This window comes from Pangasianodon hypophthalmus, chromosome 14 (assembly GCF_027358585.1).
Source record: "Pangasianodon hypophthalmus isolate fPanHyp1 chromosome 14, fPanHyp1.pri, whole genome shotgun sequence".
NCBI classification, from domain to species: domain Eukaryota; kingdom Metazoa; phylum Chordata; class Actinopteri; order Siluriformes; family Pangasiidae; genus Pangasianodon; species Pangasianodon hypophthalmus.
The window spans coordinates 19,806,480-19,831,951 of NC_069723.1; the positions used below are offsets into that span (position 1 = coordinate 19,806,480).

Here is a 25,472-nt window from a genome sequence, read left to right on the forward strand (position 1 = left end):
GAGTATTTCAATATTATTCTGTATTCCTATTCTTGCATTGTTTTAGCTGTCTTATGAATTTTAAACAGTTAAATGCATCCTCTGCTCATAACAATCTCCCTCTCCTTTTATCCAGGTGTTTTAATTAGCTGGTCAATAATATTTATATTACATCTAATACCGACTTGCAAATAGTCATTGTCATGTTGAAGAGCCTGTTCCCTCTCATGATCAATCTTTTCAGAACAGAAGATGTAAATATTTTTTGATTAGAGAAATAAATAAAATGACCAGGTTAGTGTGTGTGTATATATATATATATATATATATATATATATATATATATATATATAAAATGCCTATTTCCGGCAAACAGTATTCAAAAAGTTCGGTACGATTAGATATAATTTATCGTTTTTAAATTTACATACTATGAACTGGAATTCATGGCTAATTGCCACCTGTTTCCAGTATTTCCTTAATCACTTTGTCTACCCAAACAGCTCTCTCATGTATGTTCTTTGCTTTGTTTTGCTGTCTTTTCAGTGTGCAACGCTGAGCAGTATTGCTTCTGTGGTTTAGACCCTTTGCTTTTCAGTGTTTTTTTTACCCTGTTTGTCCTCTGTTTGCCTTACTGTTGCCTGTTTTTCACCACAATTCAGACTTTAATAAAATTAAACCCACACTTACATCCACCTGCTTCTGATCTATGACAGTTACCAAAGTAAATTTGGGTTGATCTATGACAAAATATCATGATTTATTACCAGGTAGATCACTGGAACAACTAACAGTTTCTTTTTTCTGACATCTGAGTCAAATCACACTCAAATATTTGAAGAAGTAATGTTTAAAGCAATGACAGAAAATAATAATAAAAAAAACACTATTTGGTTTAGTGCTTTATTTATTGCATATTTACATTGTAATGTAATAAACTGTAATTACAGTGCAATGTAATACTTATATTAGTGAACAGTCATTGAGACAACCTTTGACGTATCTCCATCAATCTGATATTTTACAAATGTAACGTTGGGTTAAATAATCCACCCAGCGCTTAAAACATTGTCTAAAAATGTTTGGATATATGTGCTAGGATTAAAGTGTGTCACGTAATGCAGGTACAGGTGAGTTGAAACAGATGCAAATGCAGTAAAGGGTTTATTTATTAAGAGAGACAGGCAGACAAATCCAAAACAATAGGCAGAATCAGGATCAATGAACATCCGTGGGTCAGGAGATCAGCAAACAGAGAACACTGGGTAAAGGCAGAACATGAAAACTGAGAACTAAATGAAGTCAAGACACCAGGAAAATAAAAACACAGAAAAAAGGCTTGGTGTGGCTCAGGCAGCAAAACTCTGAAACAATACTTTGTGATGTTACAATGAAACACGAGGTTATAAGTGGACAAACTAGCCGACGCCAAATCAGGAACAGGTGATAACGATGATGACACATTAGGAAAACAACCAATAATAAGACAAGGGAGGAGACAAGACAGGAACCAAACCAAACACACATGTCAAAGTAACCAAAATTGCACATGGCAATGAAAACAGTCACAATAACAAGGAAGCGCGCTGTTGCGGTCCGGGCTGCATAAGCACACTGAGTGCTCTGACACTCAGCACGAGGGGGTATACCTAACAAAGTGCAATTTGGAAGGTTGTGAAACTCTTACACTGATTGGGGAGGAGGTTAAGTTCCAATTAGATATCACAGCACAAAAAAATTACAGAATTGTTACAAATGATAAAATCTCACTCCAGCCCTTTGTACGTGCCTCATGGGAGTGGGGTGAGGGGTATTGCTGCAAATCAGTTGGAACATAAATTGGAATAACAAGGAAGGCAAATGCATTAGCACTGAATATGAACTTGCTAATGAGGACTTAGACACTGGTAACATTGGCACTATGCCTTGCTCTCAGCACACATATAATGTGTGCAGGTTATATATGTTATATAACATGCATATAAGCTTCAGATTAGCTGTGTGCATCAGAATCCAACAACATAAAACAAAAGTCTAAAATTTATTTTACTATTATTATAGTTTTTTTTAACTATTTTTTTTATGTGGAGCTCAAATGTTTGTGGAATGCAGTTTGTGGAACCCTCAAGGGTTCCCAGGTTTCCCACCTCAACTAGAACTTATTTAAAAAACCTCATAAAAAGACATGAATTTAGCCCAAAATGTATGGACATATGAAAAGGTAGATGCATTGTACAATTTTTTTTTTCAGTCATTTTTGGGAAAACATTTGTCAGTTGTGCACATTTCGGAATTGCATTATATATCTGCAATATGTGGACATTATGTCCTGAACCTGGCAACCTTTCTCACAGAACAAATACCAAGTGTCAGTGTTATGGCTTTGTCCTGACCTGACGGGTCTTTAATCACCCCCTACAAGGTCGGGAGGCCTCAAAAAGACTGTTGTCCATCCAGCAAGGCAAACGTAGTGTGGCAGACTATGCCATCCAGTTCCGGACAGTTCCAGAACGGACTTTCAGAGGCTATCTAGGATGAGCTTGCTACCAGGGATCCCGCTGACACTCTCGAGACACTGATCGATATGGCAATCCACCTGGACAACAGACTGAGAGAGAGAGAAAATGGGTCCGTAAGTCCAGTATGCCTTCTCCTGCACTCCTCGTGCCTCAAGCTTCTCATGAAACCCCAGAGCCGATGCAGTTGGGAGGCACCAGGTTGTCACCTGCTGAAAGTGACCGTCGCATGAGGGAGAGGTGCTGCCTTTACTGTGGTCAACCTGGACATTTCCAAGTCTCCTGGCCTAAGCTTCCAGGAAAAGCTCTGTCCCGTGCAGACAGGGGAGATCTGTGACGGGAGTTACCCAACATTCTCCCCTGACCTACACGGGTTTACTTCTTCCTGTCACAATTTCCTGGGGCAATGTAAGACATTCTCCAAAGGCCTGGGTGGATTCTGGCGCAGCTGGAAATTTTATGGACATTTCCTTAGCCAAGAAACTAAATCTTCCCTTTGAACCCCTCCTGTCTCCCCTGGTTGTTACTGCCCTGGATGGGCGACCCCTTGGCCATGGGGAGATCACTCATCAAACACCATCTCTATGCCTCTCCATTCAGCAACATCAAGAGGAGATGTCCTTCCAACTAATCCAGTCACCAGCTTTTCCAGTGGCTCTAGGCCACCCCTGGGTTCTCCGGCACAACCCGCACATCAACTGGTCCACTAGCTCTATTCTTGATTGGGGACCTACCTGTCATACGCTTGCATGTTCTCGAGTTCCCCAGACATCCGTTCTCAGTCCCAAGAACCCACTGACCTCTCTCGAGTGCCCCCCGTGTATCATTCTTTTCAGGAGGTTTTCAGCAAGCGTAGAGCCACCACACTACCTCCGCATCATCCTTATTATTGTGCCATAGATCTGCTCCTAGGCACCATTCCCCCCAGAGGCCGCATCTTTTCACTATCCCCTCCTGAGCGGGAGGTCATGGACAAGTACATTAAGGAAGCCCTTTCTGCAGGGTTCATACGAGCCTCCACCTCACCGGCTGGAGCTGGGTTCTTTGTGGGCAAGAAAGATGGGGTTTCCGCCCTTGCATTGATTACAGAGGCCTTAATAAGATCACTATTTGAAACCGCTACTCTCTACCTCATGTCCTCTGCCTTTGAGTAGCTCCAAGGGGCCTCAGTCTTCACCAAACTTGACCTGCGCAACGCATACCATCTGGTGCGCATAAGGCAAGGAGATGAATGGAAGACAGCTTTCAACATGAGGGCATTATGAGTATCAAGTTATGCCCTTTGGCCTCACTAATGCACCTGCGGTTTTTCAGGCTCTAATCAATGATGTTCTCTGGGACATGTTAAATCAGTTCGTGTTTGTCTACCTAGATGACATTTTGATTTTCTCGAGATCCTTGCAAGATCATATCAAGCATGTTCAAAGAGTCCTCTGTCGTCTTCTAGAGAACCATCTGTACATCAAGCCTGAAAAATGTGAGTTCCATGTGTCTGAGGTGCAGTTCCTAGGAGTCATCATTTCCCCAGGTAACATAAAGATGGACCCTAGAAAAGTCCAGGGAGTTACCAATTGGCCTACTCCCAACAGTCTAAGGGAGGTCCAATGGTTGGGAGTAGGCCAATTGGTAACTGCCTGGACTTTTCTAGGGTCCATCTTTGTTACCTGGGGAAACGATGAATCCTAGGAACTGCGCGGGACATCCTGGACCCTGAACTAATCATGCTAATTTCATGCTCACCAATCTGATCATCCAGGGAGGAACGTCAGGAGCCATTCCTAGAGGGGGGGTCCTGTCAGTGTTATGGCTTTGTCCTGACCACTAGAGGTCCCCCTTGAGTGTTTTTGTTAGTATTTTTTGTGTGTCTGTAATTAAGTTCATTGTTTTCACCTGTGCCTGGGTTCCTGTGTGTGTATTTAAGTTGCCCTATTCCTCAGTTCTTTGCTCAGTGTTTCTCTTGCCATGACCAAGCCCTAGTCATTTTCTGACTGTTCTGTTTTTGAATTTTTCTACAAACTGTCTGTTTTTGGGTATGGTATCTTGTTTTGTTATTACCAACTTTAACCTTCTGGAATTACTCTGGGTTTTTTGAATTTCTAAAGACTTTTGTATTTTTTGTTTGTTATCCAGTTTTGACCTTGCTATATGACTATTGGATTTTTTGGACTCTTGAGATTTTGTGCCTTTGGTATCTTGTGTTTTTGTTACCCAGTTAAACCTGCTTGGATTTACTTTTGGGTTTTTTTGGAATTCTCTTTTGGCTCTATCTTGAAGACTGCTTTTGAAATAAAACTTCCGACATTTTACTCTGAACCGTGCTCTGGGTTTCTGCATTTGGGTCCACTTGCAAGTGCTCCCCCTAGCCCCCAAGCCTGTGTGGTGCAAGGGTAAAGTATCAGTCTCTCACCCCAGAGACCCGAGTTCATTAGCTTTATATGAATGGGAGATGCACTGTTCAGATTTAAGCCTGCATCAAATTTCTAGGCCCGGTTGGCCAGCCTCTTCAAAGAGAGGCTTCTTCTGATTTGATAGATGGTCTCATGGGTCAAGAGATCTTTTATGGCATGGCAAATAACCCCTTCCCTTTGGCATAGTCTATTCCAGACATCTTTTTTAATACCTGTTTAGGCAATTTCTCCTATTCTTGGGCTGCAGGTATCTCCTTTATTTCCAAGTAGGGCTGGGATGTTCTGAGAGCCACATCTGCTCCCCGACCTCAACCACCATTCCACCCCCAGCTGACTAATGTTTCATCAGCCACCGTTCCCTGGGCATCAATTACACCCACTATCAGCCCCATATTCCAGCCCTGGAGAATATCACTGGTAGGGGTATTGTCAGTCAGCTGCAATAGGGGGCCTATTGAAAGATATTAGATTTTTTTTTTTAGTATATAGCAATTTAGAGCATCCACAGTCCAGTGGTCCAGTGCATCCAGTCCACTGCTTCATCAATGCTCTAATTTATAGGACTAGTCAAAAAAGGAATAGTCATCATATATCATTTGGCAAGAGTCAAACAAAATTGTCAGGCGAGATGTCTTGAATAACATGGTGAGTTCATTTACATTTAAAGTGAATATTTTTTTTTAAGGTGAGCGAAAACAAAACAAAAGACTATGATACCAAACACACGAAAACTAGGCAAGGGAACAAGGTACACATAACCAGCGTAGCAGAGAGCGACAGGCAACAATGACCACAAAAGACAAACACAAGACATGACTTATATGCAAGTGCTCATTAAACCAAAATGTGAATCAGGTGCAGTCACTCATGTGACATGAACATGTGAGGTGCAGTGTCTGATGGGAATCATAGTCCAGTGCTGATTTCAGTATAACCATGACAGACATGCACATTACGTGTTAAAATAAATAAATTGCCTTGTAGCACAGGCACATTTCCTGATTCTGCCTTGACTCTGCAAAGGTATGGTTAGAATGTACAATGTCATAATGTCTTTTGATAATTTATATCATTGGCATATTATTTGGAATCTAGAGTAATATAAATGTCTATCTAAAATAAAGAGAAATGCAATATGACAATGTTAAACTTATTTTATGTTTAACCATTTTATTCATATACACAGTGTGCATCATGCTTTATGATGCTGGCATATATCTGCATTAAATCTGAAATTTTCTCTTTAAGGACGTCCGATAATGTCAAGCAGTAACATGACCTTTGTGAAGGACTTTTTCATTGTTGGTTTTCCTGGACTTCATCCTAACTACTATGCCCTTGTATCTGCAGTTATGTTCTTAGTTTATGTGTGCACTTTAATAGGGAATGGAATTTTTCTTCTTTTGTTTGCAACAAACAAAAGTCTCCATAAACCCATGTATTTTATTTATATAAGTCTTGTGTTGTCTGATGTGTTGTTCAGCACAAGCACCTTACCAAAGATCATTGCTAGATATTGGTTCCAAGATGGGACCATTTCTTTTGCAGCTTGTTTTTTTCAGATGTACTTAGTGCATTATTTTGCTACAGTCAATTCATACACATTAGCCCTAATGGCCATAGATAGATATATAGCAGTTTGCTACCCTTTTCATTACCATACTATTATGTCAGATAGAAATATATTAATTCTGTCCACAGCCGTCTGGGTTTTTGCTCATCCTTGCAGTATAATGATGGTTGTTCGGGCTTCCCCACTTCCTTACTGTGGAGCCAATACCATTGTACACTGCTATTGTGATCATGTATCTATTACCCGACTTGCATGCACTGACAGAGCTCTGTATGGTTTTCCAGCTTTTGTTTATGCCATGGTAGTATTGCTGGGATCTCTTGCTATTATTGTGTTCTCCTATTCCTGCATTATTTTAGCTGTGCTACAAATATCAAGTGCACAGGGGCGGCTAAAGGTTTTTTCCACATGTAGTTCTCAACTCATTATAATTGCGCTTTTCTTCTTACCCAGGTGTTTTAATTACTTGTCTGCGAATACAGGTATCACATTTAATGCTGATTTGCAAATAGCCATCATTATGCTGTATAGCCTGCTACCTCCAATGATAAATCCTTTACTCTATAGTCTAAAAACAGAAGAAGTTAAGAGAATCTTGATAAGAAATTTTAAAAAAGGCCAAGTTAACTTGACCTAATATGTTAGATCTTGAAATATATTATGATACATGTGGACTGGGTTATTGCATTCCTCTGTTTGTACTGTAATTGGATCCACACATTATCCCTGACTTCAGCTGATAATGATCTGAATACTGTGGAGAAAATTCAAAATCTGTTAACAAATATTGATGGCTACGTTAAAATAGGCAGGTAAAGAAACACAGTACCAGAATCACAAATGTTGAATTTATTTTGGACAGAGTGTACAGGGCCTAGAATATTCCATGCTTTAACATATCTAATTCAGTTTACTCAAAGCTCGACAATATGGTGTACTTTTAAAAGTCAGAATCAAAAACAGGGAATGGTCTAACAGTAAGGAAAACATAAGAACACAGAAAGCAAAAGGTCTAAACCAGAGACGCAATGAGGTAATAATGCTCAGAGTTCATTTATAATAATTAACCACAATTTTGTGATAATACTCCAGTATTTTAAAAGAAATATAGATGATGCTTTTTTAAAGCTTTTATTTTTTTTATAGATTTATCTTTTTAAATTTGATTTTAGTGTGTGTGTCCACCACACTATGAAATAGAATTTATGGATTATTTTCACATGCAGACTCACTAACCATCGAGGAGCAACTCTTTCTCATCCTGATCTGAATCCAGCCCAGACATTACAATGCTCACATTCACCTGAAGTCTAACACTCCTGTTTCCTGTTTCTTCTTCAATCACTCTGTCTACTTAAACTGCTTTTTCATGTATCTCTTTTGCAAGGTTTTGCAAGGTCTTTTCAGTGACTACATTTACATGCACATCAATATTCCAATATTAATTGGAATTTGGCAATATTCTAATTAGTATTGAGTCATGTATACACTGCAATCCAATTGCCCAATTCAGATTAAAACAAAATTCCGATTCCCACCCCTGGAATATGCCTGTTTTAATCAGAAATTTGTTGCTTGTAAACACCTTATTCAGAAAATCCACTTAAAGGAGATATATGCACATGCTCAGTCCACAATGAATTATGGGTGCTAAAGGATGCTTAGCTGTAGGCTAGCTATTTAGGAATGGCAATTTAAAGCATACAGGAATATTCTGATGCCATATTTGGAATACCCGAATATAGACCTTAAATGGAATTTGATGTAAACATAGCCAGTGTTACTCTGAGCATGATTTGCTCTGTTTTAGAGCCTTTGCTTTCTGTTTTCTTTTTTTAATCCTGTTTGCTTGACTATTTTGAGCATAATTCTGCCTGGTGACTCAGATATTTAATAACATTAAGCAAGCACTCCACCTGCTTCTGGTTCATGACAATTTTAAGGGGAAATCTGGGCTGACACATGACAAAATACCATCGTGATTTATTATCAGGTAGATCACTGGAACAACCAACATTTCTTTTCTTCTGCCATCCAAGTCAAATCACCCTGGATACTTTGGACAATTTTTGTTTAAAGGATAATAAAACATTTCTTGGTTTGGTGATTTTTTTAAATTGTGCAATTACAGTACATTGTAATGTAATACATTGTAAATAAAGTGCAGTGTAATACTTAAATTACTGAATAGTCATTATAAGACCTGCAATTAGGGAAAAGGTTCACACTCCATGTTCAGCAGGTTTATTACAAAAAAAAAAAACAAAGTCTACAGTCCAACACCTGGGTCAAAAAAAAAAAAAAAATCACAGACACATGACCAGAACACAATCAAGCCATAACACAGTCAAAAAGGGCAAATCACAGAGAGTAGTCACAAAGGGTCTAGGCAAGGGTCTCTATCAGGGATGTCACATGAAATTGTACCCAATAAAGCTTGTAAGCTGGACCAACAAATTAGTTTAGAATCTGTGTTCTAAATTAAAATAGTTTTGTGGACCATAATTTAATTGAACGATTTAATTCAATTCAATTCAGTTAACTCAAACAGAGCAATAAACTCAGGGCCAGAAACTCTGCTACTGACAAAATGTGCTAATTGTGTAATTTTTGATTATCAAGCTGAAAACTTGACGCTGGAACCATTTTAGGGGTTTCCCAGTAATAGTGGTGAATACTAATGTTTTCGGTCTACTACACTGTTTGTTTGTTTGTTTGTCCAGCCCACTTGTCATTGGACTAAGTGTAATGTGGCCTATTACCTAAAATGAGTTTGACACCTCTGTTCTAGGTATAAGATAAACACAGATCAGGAAAACGCTTAAACCTTATGCACAAATAATTGAGGCAAGGCTTTGTGCATGCCTTGTCCTTAAATACTATCCAAACCAATGACATATACGATATATACCACCATTTACTCCCGCTGTTTGGTTCTGATGCCTAAATCTGGTCGAATTGAAAGTTCCTATCTTGACTTTTGCAGTAGGTAAAAATTGGAGCCAGAGTCAGTGCTCTAAAGATGCATCATGTTAATATAAAGTAATGTATGTTTAAGTAGCTAATGTAATGTACCAATTAAAAATATACTAGTAAACAGCAGTCAACGTTTACAATCAACATATTTTTAGATTAAAATTGCTGCTTTCCGTGATTTTCATCTAGCTCTGACACCTACAGTATATTGCCCATCTGGATGCTCTGATCGTTCTTTTAGTGGAGTATGTTTAAAAAGGAGATACTGGCTAAATTTACTAAGCAACTTTGAGTGTTAGCTAAGGTCATACATCAACAGTAAATGGCAATGACATCTACTGTCTGTCTTCTTTTATGCCATCACATGGTACTCTGATATTGGTTTTCTAGTTATCAGTACAATGATTACTCCTACTTATATGTCCCTGCTTAATATACCGTATATTGATCCTACAGAAAGTGTTCTTTATAGTTAGTCTGATGTATGTCACTGAAAATTTGTTAGTCTAGAAGTGTTAGAAAATGTCTTGCATCTTTCATCTTGCCTTCAAGATGTTTCACTTTGCTAATTTTTTCTGTAGTAGCTCTCTAGCTAGTTAACAAGCTAGTTTAGGCATCAAAATGAGCCACATACCGGAAAACTGCAAAGAAACCCCCTGCTGAGGGTCTCTTAGAACAGTTTACAGCAGAACACAACATGGCTTTGTTAGAACTGTCAAAGTTGTCACTGTAAATCATTGGTGCAAAGTTTGAAAGATGTCAAATGAAGTTCGCTGGACTATAGTCTCAGTAAGAGCTTCAGGTGCATGTTGGAAAGTGTGTGCATGTTCATGAAGCTAGAGTGTCATTTCAGTGTCATTTCAGCCCACCCCAAAACTTAATCACCTCATCAACCACTCCCTTTTAATTATCATCAAATAACACCTAAAAATTCATTTAATGTAAGGAAAAATCCTGGGGGAGATATCCAGGTAAACTGAACACTTTGGGAGCACTATTCTGAAAAATAATATGTGAAGATGTAACTTAAAATGTAAGTTTGGCTTGTTTTCCAGTCACTTACGTGGGAATGGGTGGGGTTAAAATTTGTGCTGCAGCCAGCTACTAGAGGGCCCCAGAGAAAATTTTTCAAAGACAGTCTTCACTTTTGACCCTGTAACCGTTCCCCCTCTCTTTCAAAGAAGGGGCCGCTACAAAATATTTTGAGGGAGGGGACCACCAACCACTCTTAATATACACTATATTACCAAAAGTATTCGGTCACCCATCCAAATGATCAGAATCAGGTGTCCTAATCACTTGGCCTGGCCACAGGTGTATAAAATCAAGCACTTAGGCATGCAGACTGTTTTTACAAACATTTGTGAAAGAATGGGCCGCTCTCAGGAGCTCAGTGAATTCCAGCGTGGAACTGTCATAGGATGCCACCTGTGCAACAAATCCAGTCGTGAAATTTCCTCGCTCCTAAATATTCCACAGTCAACTGTCAGCTTTATCATAACAAAATGGAAGAGTTTGGGAACAACAGCAACTCAGCCACGAAGTGGTAGGCCACGGAAACTGACGGAGAGGGGTCAGCGGATGCTGAAGCGCATAGTGCAAAGAGGTCGTCGACTTTCTTCACAGTCAATTGCTACAGAGCTCCAAACTTCATGTGACCTTCAGATTAGCCCAAGTACAGTACGCAGAGAGCTTCATGGAATGGGTTTCCGTGGCCGAGCAGCTGCATCCAAGCCACACATCACCAAGTGCAATGCAAAGCGTCGGATGCAGTGGTGTAAAACACGCCGCCGCTGGACTCTAGAGCAGTGGAGACGCGTTCTCTGGAGTGATGAATCACGCTTTTCCATCTGGCAATCTGATGGACGAGTCTGGGTTTGGAGGTTGCCAGGAGAACGGTACATTTCGGACTGCATTGTGCCGAGTGTGAAATTTGGTGGAGGAGGAATTATGGTGTGGGGTTGTTTTTCAGGAGTTGGGCTCAGCCCCTTAGTTCCAGTGAAAGGAACTTTGAATGCTTCAGGATACCAAAACATTTTGGACAATTCCATGCTCCCAACCTTGTGGGAACAGTTTGGAGCGGGCCCCTTCCTCTTCCAACATGACTGTGCACCAGTGCACAAAGCAAGGTCCATAAAGACATGGATGACAGAGTCTGGTGTGGAGGAACTTGACTGGCCTGCACAGAGTCCTGACCTGAACCCGATAGAACACCTTTGGGATGAATTAGAGCGGAGACTGAGAGCCAGGCCTTCTCGACCAACATCAGTGTGTGACCTCACCAATGCGCTTTTGGAAGAATGGTCAAAAATTCCTATAAACACACTCCTCAACCTTGTGGACAGCCTTCCCAGAAGAGTTGAAGCTGTAATAGCTGCAAAAGGTGGACCAACATCATATTGAACCCTATGGGTTAGGAATGGGATGGCACTTAAGTTCATATGTGAGTCAAGGCAAGTGACCGAATACTTTTGGTAATATAGTGTAGCTCCCTTCAATAATAACCACACAGATGGGGTTTACAAAATTATTATTGGAAATTAGAAAATGGCATGAACAATAAGGGCAAATAAAAAACAAACAAACAAAAGAAATCAGCAGGCTCAAAAACTTGTATAAACGGACCCATTTGGAGCAGAAGGTGTGAATTTATGGATGAAAAGTAAACCTGCACATTGTGCAATGTGAGAATCGAATGTCTTTTGATAAATGACTATTGTACTTATCGTTGATTGATGATGATGATGAAGAAGAAGATACACAGGTCAATGAGAAACCAATGGTTGTCCAAACGAACTACCATCCACCACGTGCTTCCAGGCAAACGTTTCTGACTTGAGTATATAATCCCAAGAAGTCCACAATAGGGTGTGAAGTAGCAATCTTAGCATTCACACAATAAGCACACCAGTAGTAAAACTACCAGTATAAAAGAGTCTTTCTAGAATACAAACTGAGGGTTAGCATGTTAACAAACACATTCAACCTGAAGCAAACATGAGAAACAAATTACAAATCATATATAAAGTCAACTGAAAAAAAAAACTAAGAACAAACCAAACAGATAAACATTTACATTGACTGAGCTTGAAACACACACATTTCTCAATCTGGACTCTTCAGCATTGCAGGTAGTATAAAAGGAAGGCCATGCTTCCTCCTAACCAAACAATACTCTCTCTCTACTACTACACCTGTATTTAAGTTAGAGGAGAAGAGCAGCTTAGTGCCCCTAGAGGGCTGTAGTAGACCTGCAACCTACTGTGGACCCATAGTAACAGCACTATGGGCAGTTACAACCCCCTGTTATTACATTGAACCATATATACAGTCTTTATTCCAGACAGGAAGTGAGCATGATCAGTTCAATACCCCTGATATATAGAGCTAAGCTTGTGTGACGGTCATTTAGACAAATTTTTTTTTTTTTTTTTTTTCTAGGAGTAATGTTTGGTCCATATAGTCAAATGTAAATGGTTAATAAATCATGAATAAAATATAAAAATAAATATTAAAAAATAAATAAATAAAACCAGTGCAAAACAGAAAGCAATTTAGATGCACTGCAAGTCAGTGTGATTTGCAAACGTAGAGCTAAAATTATATAATTAAGCCCTTAAATGTGATTTTAAGTACTTATGTGAGCAAGTCGTTATGATCTGTATTATTTACACTCAAAAAGAATCTTTCTTATTGATGATGTGGACATGACTTGGAATTATTTTTATGATTTTTACTTGTATTATACACAAAAACACATTTTGGAAAATAGGTGCTGTCTGATCACACTGAGCAAAGATAACACTTGAATGTGGGAAATTCCAGTGTTACAGCAGCAGACGAGACATTAGACATATTGTTTTATATATACATATACAGTGCCTTGCAAAAGTATCCATACCCACTGAATTTTTCTACATTTTGTCACGTTACAACCACAAACAAAAATGTATTTGATTGGGATTTTATGTGATAGACCAACAAAAAGTGGCACATAATTGTGAAGTGGAAGGAAACTGATATATGGTGTCCAAAATTTTTTACAAATAAATAGTGTGACGTGCGTTTGGATTCAGCCCCCTTTACTCTGATACCCCTAATTAAAATCCAGTGGAACCAATTGCCTTCAGAAGTCACCTAATTAGTAAATAGAGTCCACTTGTGTGTAATTTAATCTCAGTATAAATACAGCTGTTCTGTGAAGCCCTCAGAGGTTTGTTAGAGAACATTAGTGAACAAAGAGCATCATGAAGACCAAGACACACCAGACAGGTCAGGGATAAAGTTGTGGAGAAGTTTAAAGCAGGGTTAGGTTATAAAACAATATCCCAAGCCTTGAACATCTCACGGAGCACTATCCGATTCATCATCCGAAAATGGAAAGAGTATGGCACAACTGCAAACCTACCAAGACGTGGCCGTCCACCTAAACTAACAGGCCGAGCAAGGAGAGCATTAATCAGAGAAGCAGCCAAGAGGCGCATGGTAACTCTGGAGGAGCTGCAGAGATCCACAGCTCAGGTGGGAGAATCTGTCCACAGGAAAACTATTAGGCATGCACTCCATAAGAAGTTCCATGTGCAGTTTGCGACAAGCCATGTGGGGGACACAGCAAACATGTGGAAGAAGGTGTTCTGGTCAGATGACAATGCAAAACGCTATGTGTGGCAGAAACCTAACACTGCACATAACGCTGAACACACCATCCCCACCGTGAAACATGGTGGTGGCAGCATCATGTTATGGGGATGCTTTTCTTCAGCAGGGACAGGGAAGCTGGTCAGAGTTGATGGGAAGATGGATGGAGCCAAATACAGGGCAATCTTAAATGAAAACCTGTTAGAGTCTGCAAAAGACTTGAGGCTGGGGCGGAGGTTCACCTTCCAACAGGACAACGACCCTAAACATACAGCCAGAGCTACAATGGAATGGTTTAGATCAAAGCATATTCATGTGTTAGAATGGCCCAGTCAAAGTCCAGACCTAACTCCAATTGAGAATCTGTGGCAAAACTTGAAAATTGCTGTTCACGGACGTTCTCCATCAAATCTGACTGAGCTGGAGGTATTTCGCAAAGAAGAATGGGCAAAAATTTCACTCTCTAGATGTGCAAAGCTGGTAGAGACATACCCCAAAAGACTTGCAGCTGTAATTGCAGCGAAAGGTGGTTCTACAAAGTATTGACTCAGGGGGGCTGAATACAAATGCATGCCACACTTTTCAGATATTTATTTGTAAAAAATTTAGGACACCGTTTATCATTTTCCTTCCACTTCACAATTATGTGCCACTTAATGTTGATCTATCACATAAAATCCCAATAAAATACATTTTTGTTTCTGGTTCTAACATTACAAAATGTGGAAAAGTTCAGTGGGTATGAATACTTTTGCAAGGCACTGTATATATATATATATATATATATATATATATATTATATATATACCTCTATGTATGTATATATATACATACCTCTATGTATGTGTATATATATATATATATATATATACATACATATGTACTTGGTATTTGGAAAATGACAGAGTTTTTGTGATTTTGCCTTTATACACCACCACAATGGATCTGAAATAAAACAATCAAGATGTGAGAGTATAGCCCTATACAACTCAGAATTCATCTTGCTACTTGTGTCAGCAGTCACATCATCAATAAACACCAGTGAGCCCGTTCCATTGGCAGCCATACATGCCCATGCCATAACACTGCCTCCACCATGTTTGACACATGATGTGGTATACTGTGGATCATGAGCTGTTCCTTTCTTTCACCATACTTTTCTCTTCCCATCATTCTGGTACAAGTAAATCTTGGTTTCATTAGTCCAAAGAATCTTATTCCAGAACATGGGAGGCTTTTTTAGATGTTTTCTGGCAAAGTCTAATCTGGCTTTCCTGTTCTTGAATGTTACCAGTGGTTTGCACCTTGTTGTAAACCCTCTATATTTACATTAATGAAGGCATCTCTTGATTGTAGATTTTGTCAATGATACGCCTACCTAAACATGGTGGAGACAGTGTTATGGCATGGGCATGTATGGCTGCCAATGGAACGGGCTCACTGGTGTTTATTGATGATGTGACTGCTGACACAAGTAGCAAGATGAATTCTGAGTTGTATAGGGCTATACTCTCTGCTAACATTCAGCTAAATGCTACAAAACTGATAGGACGCCACTTCACAGTGCAGGTGGATAATGACCCTAAACATACTGCGAAAGCAACTCAAGACTTTTTTGAAGGCAAAGAAATGGAATATTCTTCAATGGCCAATTCAGTCACCTGATCTCAACCCACTAGAGCATGCTTTTCACTTACTGAAGACAAGACTGAAGGCAGAAAGACCCACAAATAAGCAGCAACTGAAGGTGGCTGCAGTGAAGGCCTGGCAACGCATCTCCAGGGAGGAAACTCAGAATTTGGTGATGTCCATGGGCTCCAGACTTCAGGCAGTCATTGACTGCAAAGGATTTTCATCCAAGTATTAAAATTATGGTTATATTTACAATTATGTCACTTTGTCCAAATACCTTTGAGCCCTTGAAAATGGAGGTACTTTGTTGAAAATGGCTGTAATTCCTAAATGGTAAATGCCACATTTTTGTGGAACCTCTTAAAATAAAACTGAAAGGTCTACACTTCAATCACATCTTGATTGTTTTATTTCAAATCCATTGTGGTGGTGTATAAAGGCAAAATCACAAAAACTCTGTCTGTGTGGTATCTGGCACCAAGACATTAGCGGCAGATCCTTATGATCCATCCTAAAGATGCACATTTCTTTTCTGCTCACCACAGTTGTAAAGAGTGCTTATTTGAGTTACCATAGACATAATGTTGGCTCAGACTGGTCACCTTTCCAACCCCATAATCCCTTACCTACAAATTCCCTATTTCCTCAAATAAATCCTACAAATCCTAAGCAACTGATCCTCTATTAAATGTAATCAAGTTCTCCCTTAGCACTGCTTATGTACCTAAATCCTTTAAACTAGCAGTTATCAAACCCTTAATTTAAAAAAAAACTTTGACCCTTGTAAGCTGTCTAACTATAGGGCAATATCCAACAGCCCCTTTATCTTCAAGATCCTAGAAAAGGGTCGTAGCACAGCAGTTAGGCTCATACTTGCGTAGGACATTCATTAAATCTTTCAGTCTCATCACAGTACTGAGAGAGTGCTGGTTCAAGTGGTAAATGACCTACTATATGCCTCAAATTCGGGCCGTGTCTCTTGCTTGTGTTGCTTGACATTATTGAAGCTTTGATACCACTGATCAGAATATTCATCTAGATAGACTAGAAAATTTATTGAATTTAATGGCTCAGGTCTTATTTGAGTGAATGTTATCATTTTGTAGATATAAATGATGATCCCTCTATATTAAAAAAAAATTGGTTTTCCACAAGGCTCTGTTCTAAGCCCACTGCTCATTTTTATATATAAGCTACCTCTGGGTACAATCATTTGTAAACATGGTATGAGCTTACACTGCTACACCAATGACACACAGTTATACTGTTTCAGCAAAGCCAAATGGCAGACACCAGTTTAATAAATTTGAGGAATGTATGAGGAAGGCATTAGGCACTGGATATTGAGTAGCCTCCTCCTACTTAATTCTGATAAGACAGAAGTACTTCTACTAGGATCACAGGCAGTAATCTGGATGGGGGATGAAACCAGGTGAGCAGCTACAAAGACAATTTAGCAGAGATTTTATGCTAGCCGATGGGAAGGCACAGACAGCAGAAGGAAAAGTACATGTGAATCATGAGTGGCATGGATTAATATGGACTGTTGACACTTACGTGATGATAAATGATGGCGGATGATAAACTGGCTTCTCCCCTTATATTAGGAATGGACTTCCTCAGACAAACAGGTGCATGGTTGAATGTGGGAAAGAACAGTTATGGACTCCTGATTAAAGGACAAATGACATTTTTTCCATTCCTCCATAAGCCTCTTGGGAACCATCTGAGGAACCAGCTATGGTAACCTGTTATGAATTTGCATGTGGCCCTACCCCTAGCATTTGACTGGCCTAAGCCCTTAACTTAGTGAAAGAACGAATGCTCCAAGAAGGAATCATAGAACGCTCTTAATCCACTTGGGCATCTCCAGTCATTCTTCTGCCAAAACCCAATCAAAGCCTTCATTTTTGTGTCGACTATCAATGATTAAACGCAAAAACACGTCAGGGTGCTTACCCTATGCCCATAATTCATGACATTTTATTCATTCCCCATTTGGCCTCTTCTATTTCTTGACCATGCTCTTTGGACTGAAAATCACTGGAGCCACATTCCAATGGCTCATGAAGAGGGTCCTGGGTGAGTTGAGAGGCTAAAATTGTTTTGAATACAGTCTCCACTGAAAGTATTGGAATGGCAAGATGATTGATCAGAATTTCAGCTGAAATTTACATCTAGATGTGTTTAACAACTTAGAACATGGCACCTTTTGTTTGAACCCACCCATTTGTTCAAAAATATTGATCAAAAATATTGGAACATGTGACTGACAGGTGTTTTTGTTGCCCAGGTGTGCCCTGAGGGAATGATTGGTTAAACAATTAATAGCTCTTTAAACCCTGGGTTTCACCTGTGAAGACTGAATTTGTTGTTAAAAAAGATAAACCAACATGAAGATCAGAGAGCTGTCTATAGGAGAAAAGCAAGCCATTTTGAAGCTGAGAAAAGAGAGAAAATCTATCAGAGCCATTCCACAAGCAATGGGCATAGCCAATACAAAAATTTGGAATGTCTTGCAAAAGAAAGAAACTACTGGTGTACCAACAACCATCAGCCAAGGAACACAACAGCAGTTGATGACAGAAACATTATGAGATCTGTAAAGAAAAACCCAAAAACAACTGTCAGTGAAAACATAAACAACCTCCACAGAGCAGGGATGAAAGTATTACAATCCACCATTTGAAGAATGAGACGAAACAAAGAAACCCCCAAAACTAACAACAACTGAAAGAAGCTGTGGTACAAGCCTGGAAAAACATCACAATAGAAGAATGCAACAGTTTGGTGATGTCAGTGTGTCACCAGCTTGATGCAGTCACTGAAAGCAAGGGATATGCAACCAAATATTAAGTGTTATTTACTTTAAGACCATCTGTTTCAATACTTTTGCTCATCTAAAAAATTGGGTGGTCTGGCACAAAAGGTGCCACAAGTTGTTTAAAACATCTAGATGTAAATATCAGGAAATGTAAGCTGAAATTCTGATCTATCATCTCATATTCATCGTTTGATCTCAAACCCAAATGTCTTCAGTGTGTAGTAAATTGCCATACCAGTATTTTCAGAGAGCACAGTACATCGATGACATTATTGTATACTCAGCATCTAAAGAACAACATCTTAAAGACCTTGAAGCAATCTTTTGCAAGATACAGAATGCCAACTTTACCCTGAACCTAAAGAAGTGTCATTTTCTCAAGGCTGGGTTGAGATTCCTGGGCCATATAGTTTCAGGAAAAGGGTGGATCCAGACAAAACTGCTGCTGTTATTAATTATGCCATTCCACAGGATCATCAGTCATTGCAGAGATTTTTAGTTTTAGTAGGCTGGTACCACAAGATTATTCTGCATTTCGCTGAGCTTGCTGCCCCGTTGCATCATCTGAAGCGCAAAGGCATTGGCAGTTGGGTGTGGGCCGAAGAGTGTCAGTCGAGCATAGTAAAGCTGAAAGTGGCATTACAGTAAGCCCCTGTGCTGGCCCAACTCAACCTGAAACATCCATTCCAAGTCTGTCCAGATGCCAGCACCATTGGAGTGGGAGCAGTTCTCTCACAGATGATAAATAGTGAAGAGCATGTTATTGCTTATGCCTCGAGAAGTCTGAGCGGGACTGAGATGAATTATTCAATCTCCAAAAAGGAGCACTCGCTGTTGTCTGGGTGGTAGACAAATGGCACCACTATCTCGAGGGTGTTCCTTTCATGGTATATACTGACCACACAGCACTGTCATGGGCCTTTAATGCACCAAAGACTACTTCCCGACTCACTAAATGGACCCTGAAGTTAAAGCGATTTCAGTTCCAAGTTCAATAATGAAAAGGAAGAATGAATTTAGTACCTGATTCTTTATCTAGGTCCATCCAAGAACCAGCAAGCCTAGCTGCATGCATGGCAAAGAGGATCCTGGCCTGGAATTTTGACTTACCAACCACTCTATCTGAAATAGCAGCCACCCAGGACCAGGATGACCAGGTAAAGGAGTTGATGGAGAAATTGGATACACAGGATGGGAAAAATGAGTGGATGAGAGGGGAGATCCCTCATGGCGTGCTGTGTAGGGTAATACCATATGCTATTGGCACCAAATACCAGCTGGTGGTACCAAAGTCTCTTACCCCCACATTCCTGGACCACTTTCATGACAGTCTTTTGGGAGCTCATCTTGGAAAAATGAAGACCCTTCTCAAAATTGTAGAGGTTGCATGTTGGCCTGAGATTCATAAGGATGTGTGGAAACACGTCAAAGAGTGTTCTATATGCCAGCAATATAAACTCTCCAATACAAAACGCCAAGGATTTCTCCAGTCAACAGTAGTGAAAGAACCAGACTTTATGCTTGGGGTTGACCAAATGGGCACATTTCCAAAATGGGCACATTTCCAAAAAGCAAGAAGAGTAACACTTTCCTTTTAGTTGTGGTCGACTACTTCACAAACTGGATTGAGCTTTTCCCTTTGCGAAACAGTAAGACTCCGCGAATTTGTTGCATCTTGAAAGATAAAATCTTCAACAGTTGGGGGGTACCCACTCCACCCTGCTTGCACTCTCTTCTTCACTTCTCTACCACACTCTCCATTACTTTGGACAGTTGACCCCAAGTATTTAAAGTCATCCACTTTCACCACCTCTACTCCTTGCAACCTCACCATTCCACCGCTCTCCCTCTCATTCACGATCATGTATTCCATCTTGCTCGTACTGGCTTTCATTCCCCTTCTCTCCAGTGTGTATCTCCACCTCTCCAGGCTCATCTCAACCTGTTCCCTACCCTCACTACAGATCACAATGTCATTTGCGAACATCATAGTCCATGGGGACTCCTGTCTGATTTCATCCATCAACCTGTCCATCACCATTGCAAACAAGAAAGGGCTAAGAGCTGATCCTTGATGCAATCCCACCTCCACTTTGAACCAGTCTGTCATTCCTACCGCACACCTCACCGCTGTGGCATTGCCTGCACCACCCTCACATACTTCTCTGCCACTCCCGACTTCCTCATACAGTACCACAATTCCTCTCTCGGCACCCTGTCACACGCAACGCAACTGGCCTTCTCTATACTTCTCCATCACTACAGATGCGAAAACATTGCATCTGTAGTGCTCTTTCCTGGCATGAACCCATATAGCTGCTCACAGATCATCACCTCTCCTCCCAGCCTAGTTCCCATTACTCTTTCCCATAACTTCATGGTCAACTTTATGCCTCTGTTGTTACTGCAGCTCTGCACATCTTCCTTATTCTTAAAAATCGGTACCAGTACACTTCTCCACTCCTCAGGCATCCTCTCAATTTCCAAGATTTTGTTAAACAATCTGGTTAAAAACTCCACTGCCATCTCTCCTAAACATCTCCATTTCTCCACTGGTATGTCATCTGGACCAACTGCCTTTCCACTCTTCATCCTCTTCATAGCTGTCCTCACTTCAGCCTTACTAATTCCCTGCACTTCCTGATTCACTATCTCCACATCATCCAATCTCATTTTCTTCATTCATCATCCTCACACATGAAAAGTCGATTTGATTGTCACTTTGCTTTGCTATATGCTGTAGAAAAACAGATATAAGCTTCAGTAATTCAGCTTGTAATTAGATACCAGCAGTCAAAATGTATGCGATTGCTCCTGTGCCATGACCATCATCATCATCAAAACACAGAGATGTGCTTACAATCTCTGTACAGAAAATGACACCGTTTTAAAATGTTTAAATACCTTAATAAGAATATAAGAAGTTTATCCAACAGAACTGACTGAATCAGCAATTATTACACCACAGCTTTAAGAGCAGAAATTCCCCATTGTAAACATCTTCGATGTGTTACTAATGTCATTTTTTAACCAATAGATTAGGTTATAAATATAGGGGTTGACTGTTGTTCAGATGTTCTACAGTAAACACACATATGTTGTTATTTTATATGTGATAGAGTAAAAGGACCCTAGAGGAGGAAACACACTGCATAAAGTAGCTGGCCTCTTGTGTGTTGGAAGAGCATTTATAAAGGTTCGCTGGATTGTTTTTAATAAAGTACTGCCAATGTTGATGTACTTACAAGTAGTAAGCAACTATTGCTCACTTCAACATACATGAAGGTCAGAATGTGTTGTTTGAAGCTTTAATTCATATTTGTAAGTCTATACTAATGGATAAATAATGATTTACGATGTTATTATATTAGAAAAAACAACATAATATTCTGTTTCCCCTTTTAAATTGCAGTGATTAGGTAAATATTTTCTAAGATAATTTTGGAATATTCCCAAAGCTATGGACGAATATGCCAATTTCACACCTTTTGAAGAATTCTACCTTCTTGGATTTCCAGGACTCACTCCAGAATACTATGCAGCAGTGGGAACCATTCTTCTCTTAATTTATCTCGTACTTGCAGGGGGAAACATTTTAACTATTGTCTTTGTTTGTTATGAAAAGAACCTTAAAAAACCGACCTATCTTATCTTCTGTAATCTTGCTATAGTGGACTTTGGTTTTGGAACCATCACAATGCCTAAAATCATTGCAAAGTACCTGCTTAATGATGAAACTGTAACATTTCAGGGATGCTTTGTTCAGATGTTTTTTGTCCATTATTTTGGGGCTGTCACTTCTTTCATTTTGCTATTAATGGCTATTGATCGGTTTATTGCCATATGTAACCCTCTTAGATACCCTACTCTTGTTACAATTCATTCTATGGCAATTGCATGTGGTATATTTTGGGTGGTTCCGGTCTCATGGCTGACACTGATAATTCACCAGACTATAGGCATGCCTTTCTGTGACTCCAATATAATAACCCAGTTCTTTTGTGACCAAAATTCAGTAAGTGTATTGGCCTGTGGTGATTTAAGGACTCTGAGATTGTTGTTCCTTATTATGACTATGATTGTGCTGTTGGGGCCCCTTGTTTTCATCATATTTTCTTACCTAGCGATCATTATAACTGTCTTAAAAATACCAATTGTTCAAGCAAAGTACAAAGTGTTCTCTACATGTAGCCCTCAGCTTCTTATAATATGCCTATACTATTTGCCTCGATGTGCTGTCTATATTACAGACATAAAGATTCAAATGTGTATTAATACTCGTGTTATACTTGTCATGTGGTATAGTCTACTTCCCCCTCTTGCCAACCCATTTATATTCTTCTTTCGAACTAAAGAAATTCGACAAGCTATCATCATGAAATTGAGAAAAAGAAAAATAAGTGATCAATTGAATGTTCCTTCAGACTGAAAGAAGTAAAAATGGTTTCAGTATACTATTGTAGTAGACATACAGTGTGCATATAAAAATGTTTTAAGAATCTTATAAAATTTCATTTTTCTTTTTCAAATAAATTGCTATCTTACTATTTCATCTTATTGTCCATAAAAAAATTATCTAATTATTGTCAATAAACTGGAATAGGAATATAAGCATTGCATATATGTAATTAATCTCTCATTTAACTACTAATGCCAATATGCTAATTTTTCTATTGTTACTGTGTTATTATTCAAGAGATTTTAAAAGCTACATTTTATTTGTCTATATTCTAGTGTCTGTGATATTCAACTAATTACAAAAGAGGAAAATCTTTGAGTTTGCACTGTAACTAGTTTTCAACATTTTCCCAATTAAAATTATATTAAATCAGTATGCAGGCCATAACATAACCCATAGGGATACCAGCCCATGGAAAAAAGTTTTTTTTCAAGCAGTGTAAAAAGTAGAGGGATGTGCTTTTTAGGAAATATGGAAAATATGTCACTTATCATCATGATGTTGGTGAAAACATTAAAGGGAGGAAGGTTAATAATATGGGAATTGGGAAGATGTGATGGTGGATTTTTGAAACAGTGTGACATCCATGTATTATTCAATGTTCAATAAAGTCATCGTTATGATTACTCCATATTTAGCCACCCAAGATGTCAGATGAATGCATCCCTTAGTTTGTTTAATCACAGTGATCACATTTTATTGGCTACCAGCTTCTGTGGTGATAAAAAGTGAGAACCAGGATTGATTAACCAATTGGGATCAGCTACCTTCTAAGCTTAGGGATATCAGCGAATGAAGTATTGGTGCTGCATTAATATTATGGCAAGATTGGTTAATGGCAAATAACAAATTATGACTATCAGCACTGCTTCCACCTCTGTCTTGAATCCACCCAAAATAAATGAGTTTTAAGTGTGTTGCACATATCATTTTTTTGTACACATAACAGTATTTTTTGTTCATGCACACACACATATCCCAGCTTAGGAAGATGGTGTCAGAGCATGATATGGCACCACTGGAGCCAAGAGTGTGAAGGGCCTTGCTCCACAGCCCAATAGTGGCAGCTTGACAGTGCTGGGGCATGAACTCCCAACCTGCTGATCCTTAACCATTGCGCCACTACTGCCCCGATTTTAGCATACGGTCTCTACAGGTTGAGCAAAGATGGCATAACACTGTAATATGAATTAATCTCTTATTAACTATCAGCAGTCTCCCATTTTGGCTTCTTTTTCTTTTCCAATTTTTAACTCTAGAACATAAAAAGAAAAATATTTGGTTATTATTTAACACTGTATCTAAATTAACAAATGATTGGGCCATGTAAAATCTCCAAATTCATCTGCACTGTAAATAATATCTCAACAATAAAAATGAGACCACAGATATTTAAATTCAGCAGCAGACTGCCAGAAATCTGAAATATAACACATAGAATGTGTTATATGTGCCACACTACATGGAATATAACAAGCTCTAAGTTTTAATGGTCTCTTCAGAAACAAGCCAGGGCCATACAGAGACCTTTAGAGGGATATATAGATCACATTTTCAAAACACCAACTAGCACTAGAATCCATATTAGGCCATCTATTTACAATACATAGCCTAAACTGCATTATATGCTAGGGAATTGTGACACTATAAATATGATGTACATATAAGCAGTTTTAAACATAAACACACCATCTCTAAATTATTGGTCAGCTCTGTATCTTCTGGAGTGTAAATGCAGCTCATGTAATGGCAGCTCATGTTATGTGCTGTGTGCCACAAAGGCATTAGTTATAATTAGTGTTTTAAAAATTCTAATTAATCCAGTCCAATTGGATGAAATCTTGTAGCAATAGTGCTAAAAGGTTCCGAAGTGTTATAGAACTTAAAAATACTTTAACCAAAACAGTGAAAGAAAAGTCCATAATAGCACTTCTTATGAGTGTAACTCCAAATTAATCGTTCAATTTATATGTTTAACTGTGAAAAAAACAGAGATTAAATGTAATCAGTTTGCCTTTTAATGTTCATTCAAGTATTGTTTTTCCTTTTTTTCTTTTCACATAAATTTGTCAGATAATTCCTAACACCAGTCTTAACATTAACTGTGAATGTTTACTGTCAGAGATTTGCCTTTTTTTTTTTTTTTTTTTTCTCGCTTCTACTTTACAGCTGCATTTTGGACTGACAAAGACTGACCTCAACAGTGAATTTGATTTCAAACTCTTTTAACAATGTCATACAATTTTAACAACTCAGAGGAGAGATGGGAAATGTTGTTAAATGTCGTGGTGTATAAAGGCAAAATCACGAAAACTCTGTCATTGTCCAAATACTTCCGGACATGACTGTATATGCAATGTGTGGTGGACGATGGAGAGAATGCTCACAATTTGTCATTTAAAAAAAAAACTTTATACATTCTTAATCTTTCCGTGATTATTAAAAAAAATGTCAGGAAAAGGAGCAT

General features: G+C 39.0%; 2 protein-coding genes across 2 annotated transcripts; both read left to right on the forward strand.

Moving 5' to 3' along the window:
• The first annotated feature begins 6,133 nt into the window (after positions 1-6,133).
• LOC113539109 (uncharacterized) lies at positions 6,134-14,637 on the forward strand. The gene is made up of 3 exons (XM_053239569.1): positions 6,134-7,091; positions 10,700-11,428; positions 13,712-14,637. The coding sequence occupies exons 1-3, from the start codon at positions 6,163-6,165 to the stop codon at positions 14,634-14,636; spliced, it is 2,583 nt and encodes an 860-aa protein (XP_053095544.1). The 5' UTR covers positions 6,134-6,162; the 3' UTR covers position 14,637.
• A 7,217-nt stretch (positions 14,638-21,854) lies between these two features.
• On the forward strand, positions 21,855-23,019 carry LOC113539110 (olfactory receptor 1500-like). Its single transcript, XM_026934666.2, has one exon. It carries the CDS (start codon positions 22,007-22,009, stop codon positions 22,973-22,975), a length of 969 nt encoding a protein of 322 aa, XP_026790467.1. The 5' UTR covers positions 21,855-22,006; the 3' UTR covers positions 22,976-23,019.
• The last annotated feature ends 2,453 nt before the right edge of the window (positions 23,020-25,472 follow it).

Excerpts from the sequence above, each read along its gene's own strand:
- LOC113539110 (XM_026934666.2), top strand. The coding sequence starts at position 22,007 with ATGGACGAATATGCCAATTTCACACCTTTTGAAGAATTCTACCTTCTT.
- LOC113539109 (XM_053239569.1), top strand. The coding sequence starts at position 6,163 with ATGTCAAGCAGTAACATGACCTTTGTGAAGGACTTTTTCATTGTTGGT. Across the intron at positions 7,092-10,699 it reads TTGATAAGAAATTTTAAAAA|CAAAAGTATTCGGTCACCCA; the intron begins AGGCCAAGTTAA and ends ACACTATATTAC. Across the intron at positions 11,429-13,711 it reads TGGGGTTGTTTTTCAGGAGT|ACACACCAGACAGGTCAGGG; the intron begins TGGGCTCAGCCC and ends ATGAAGACCAAG.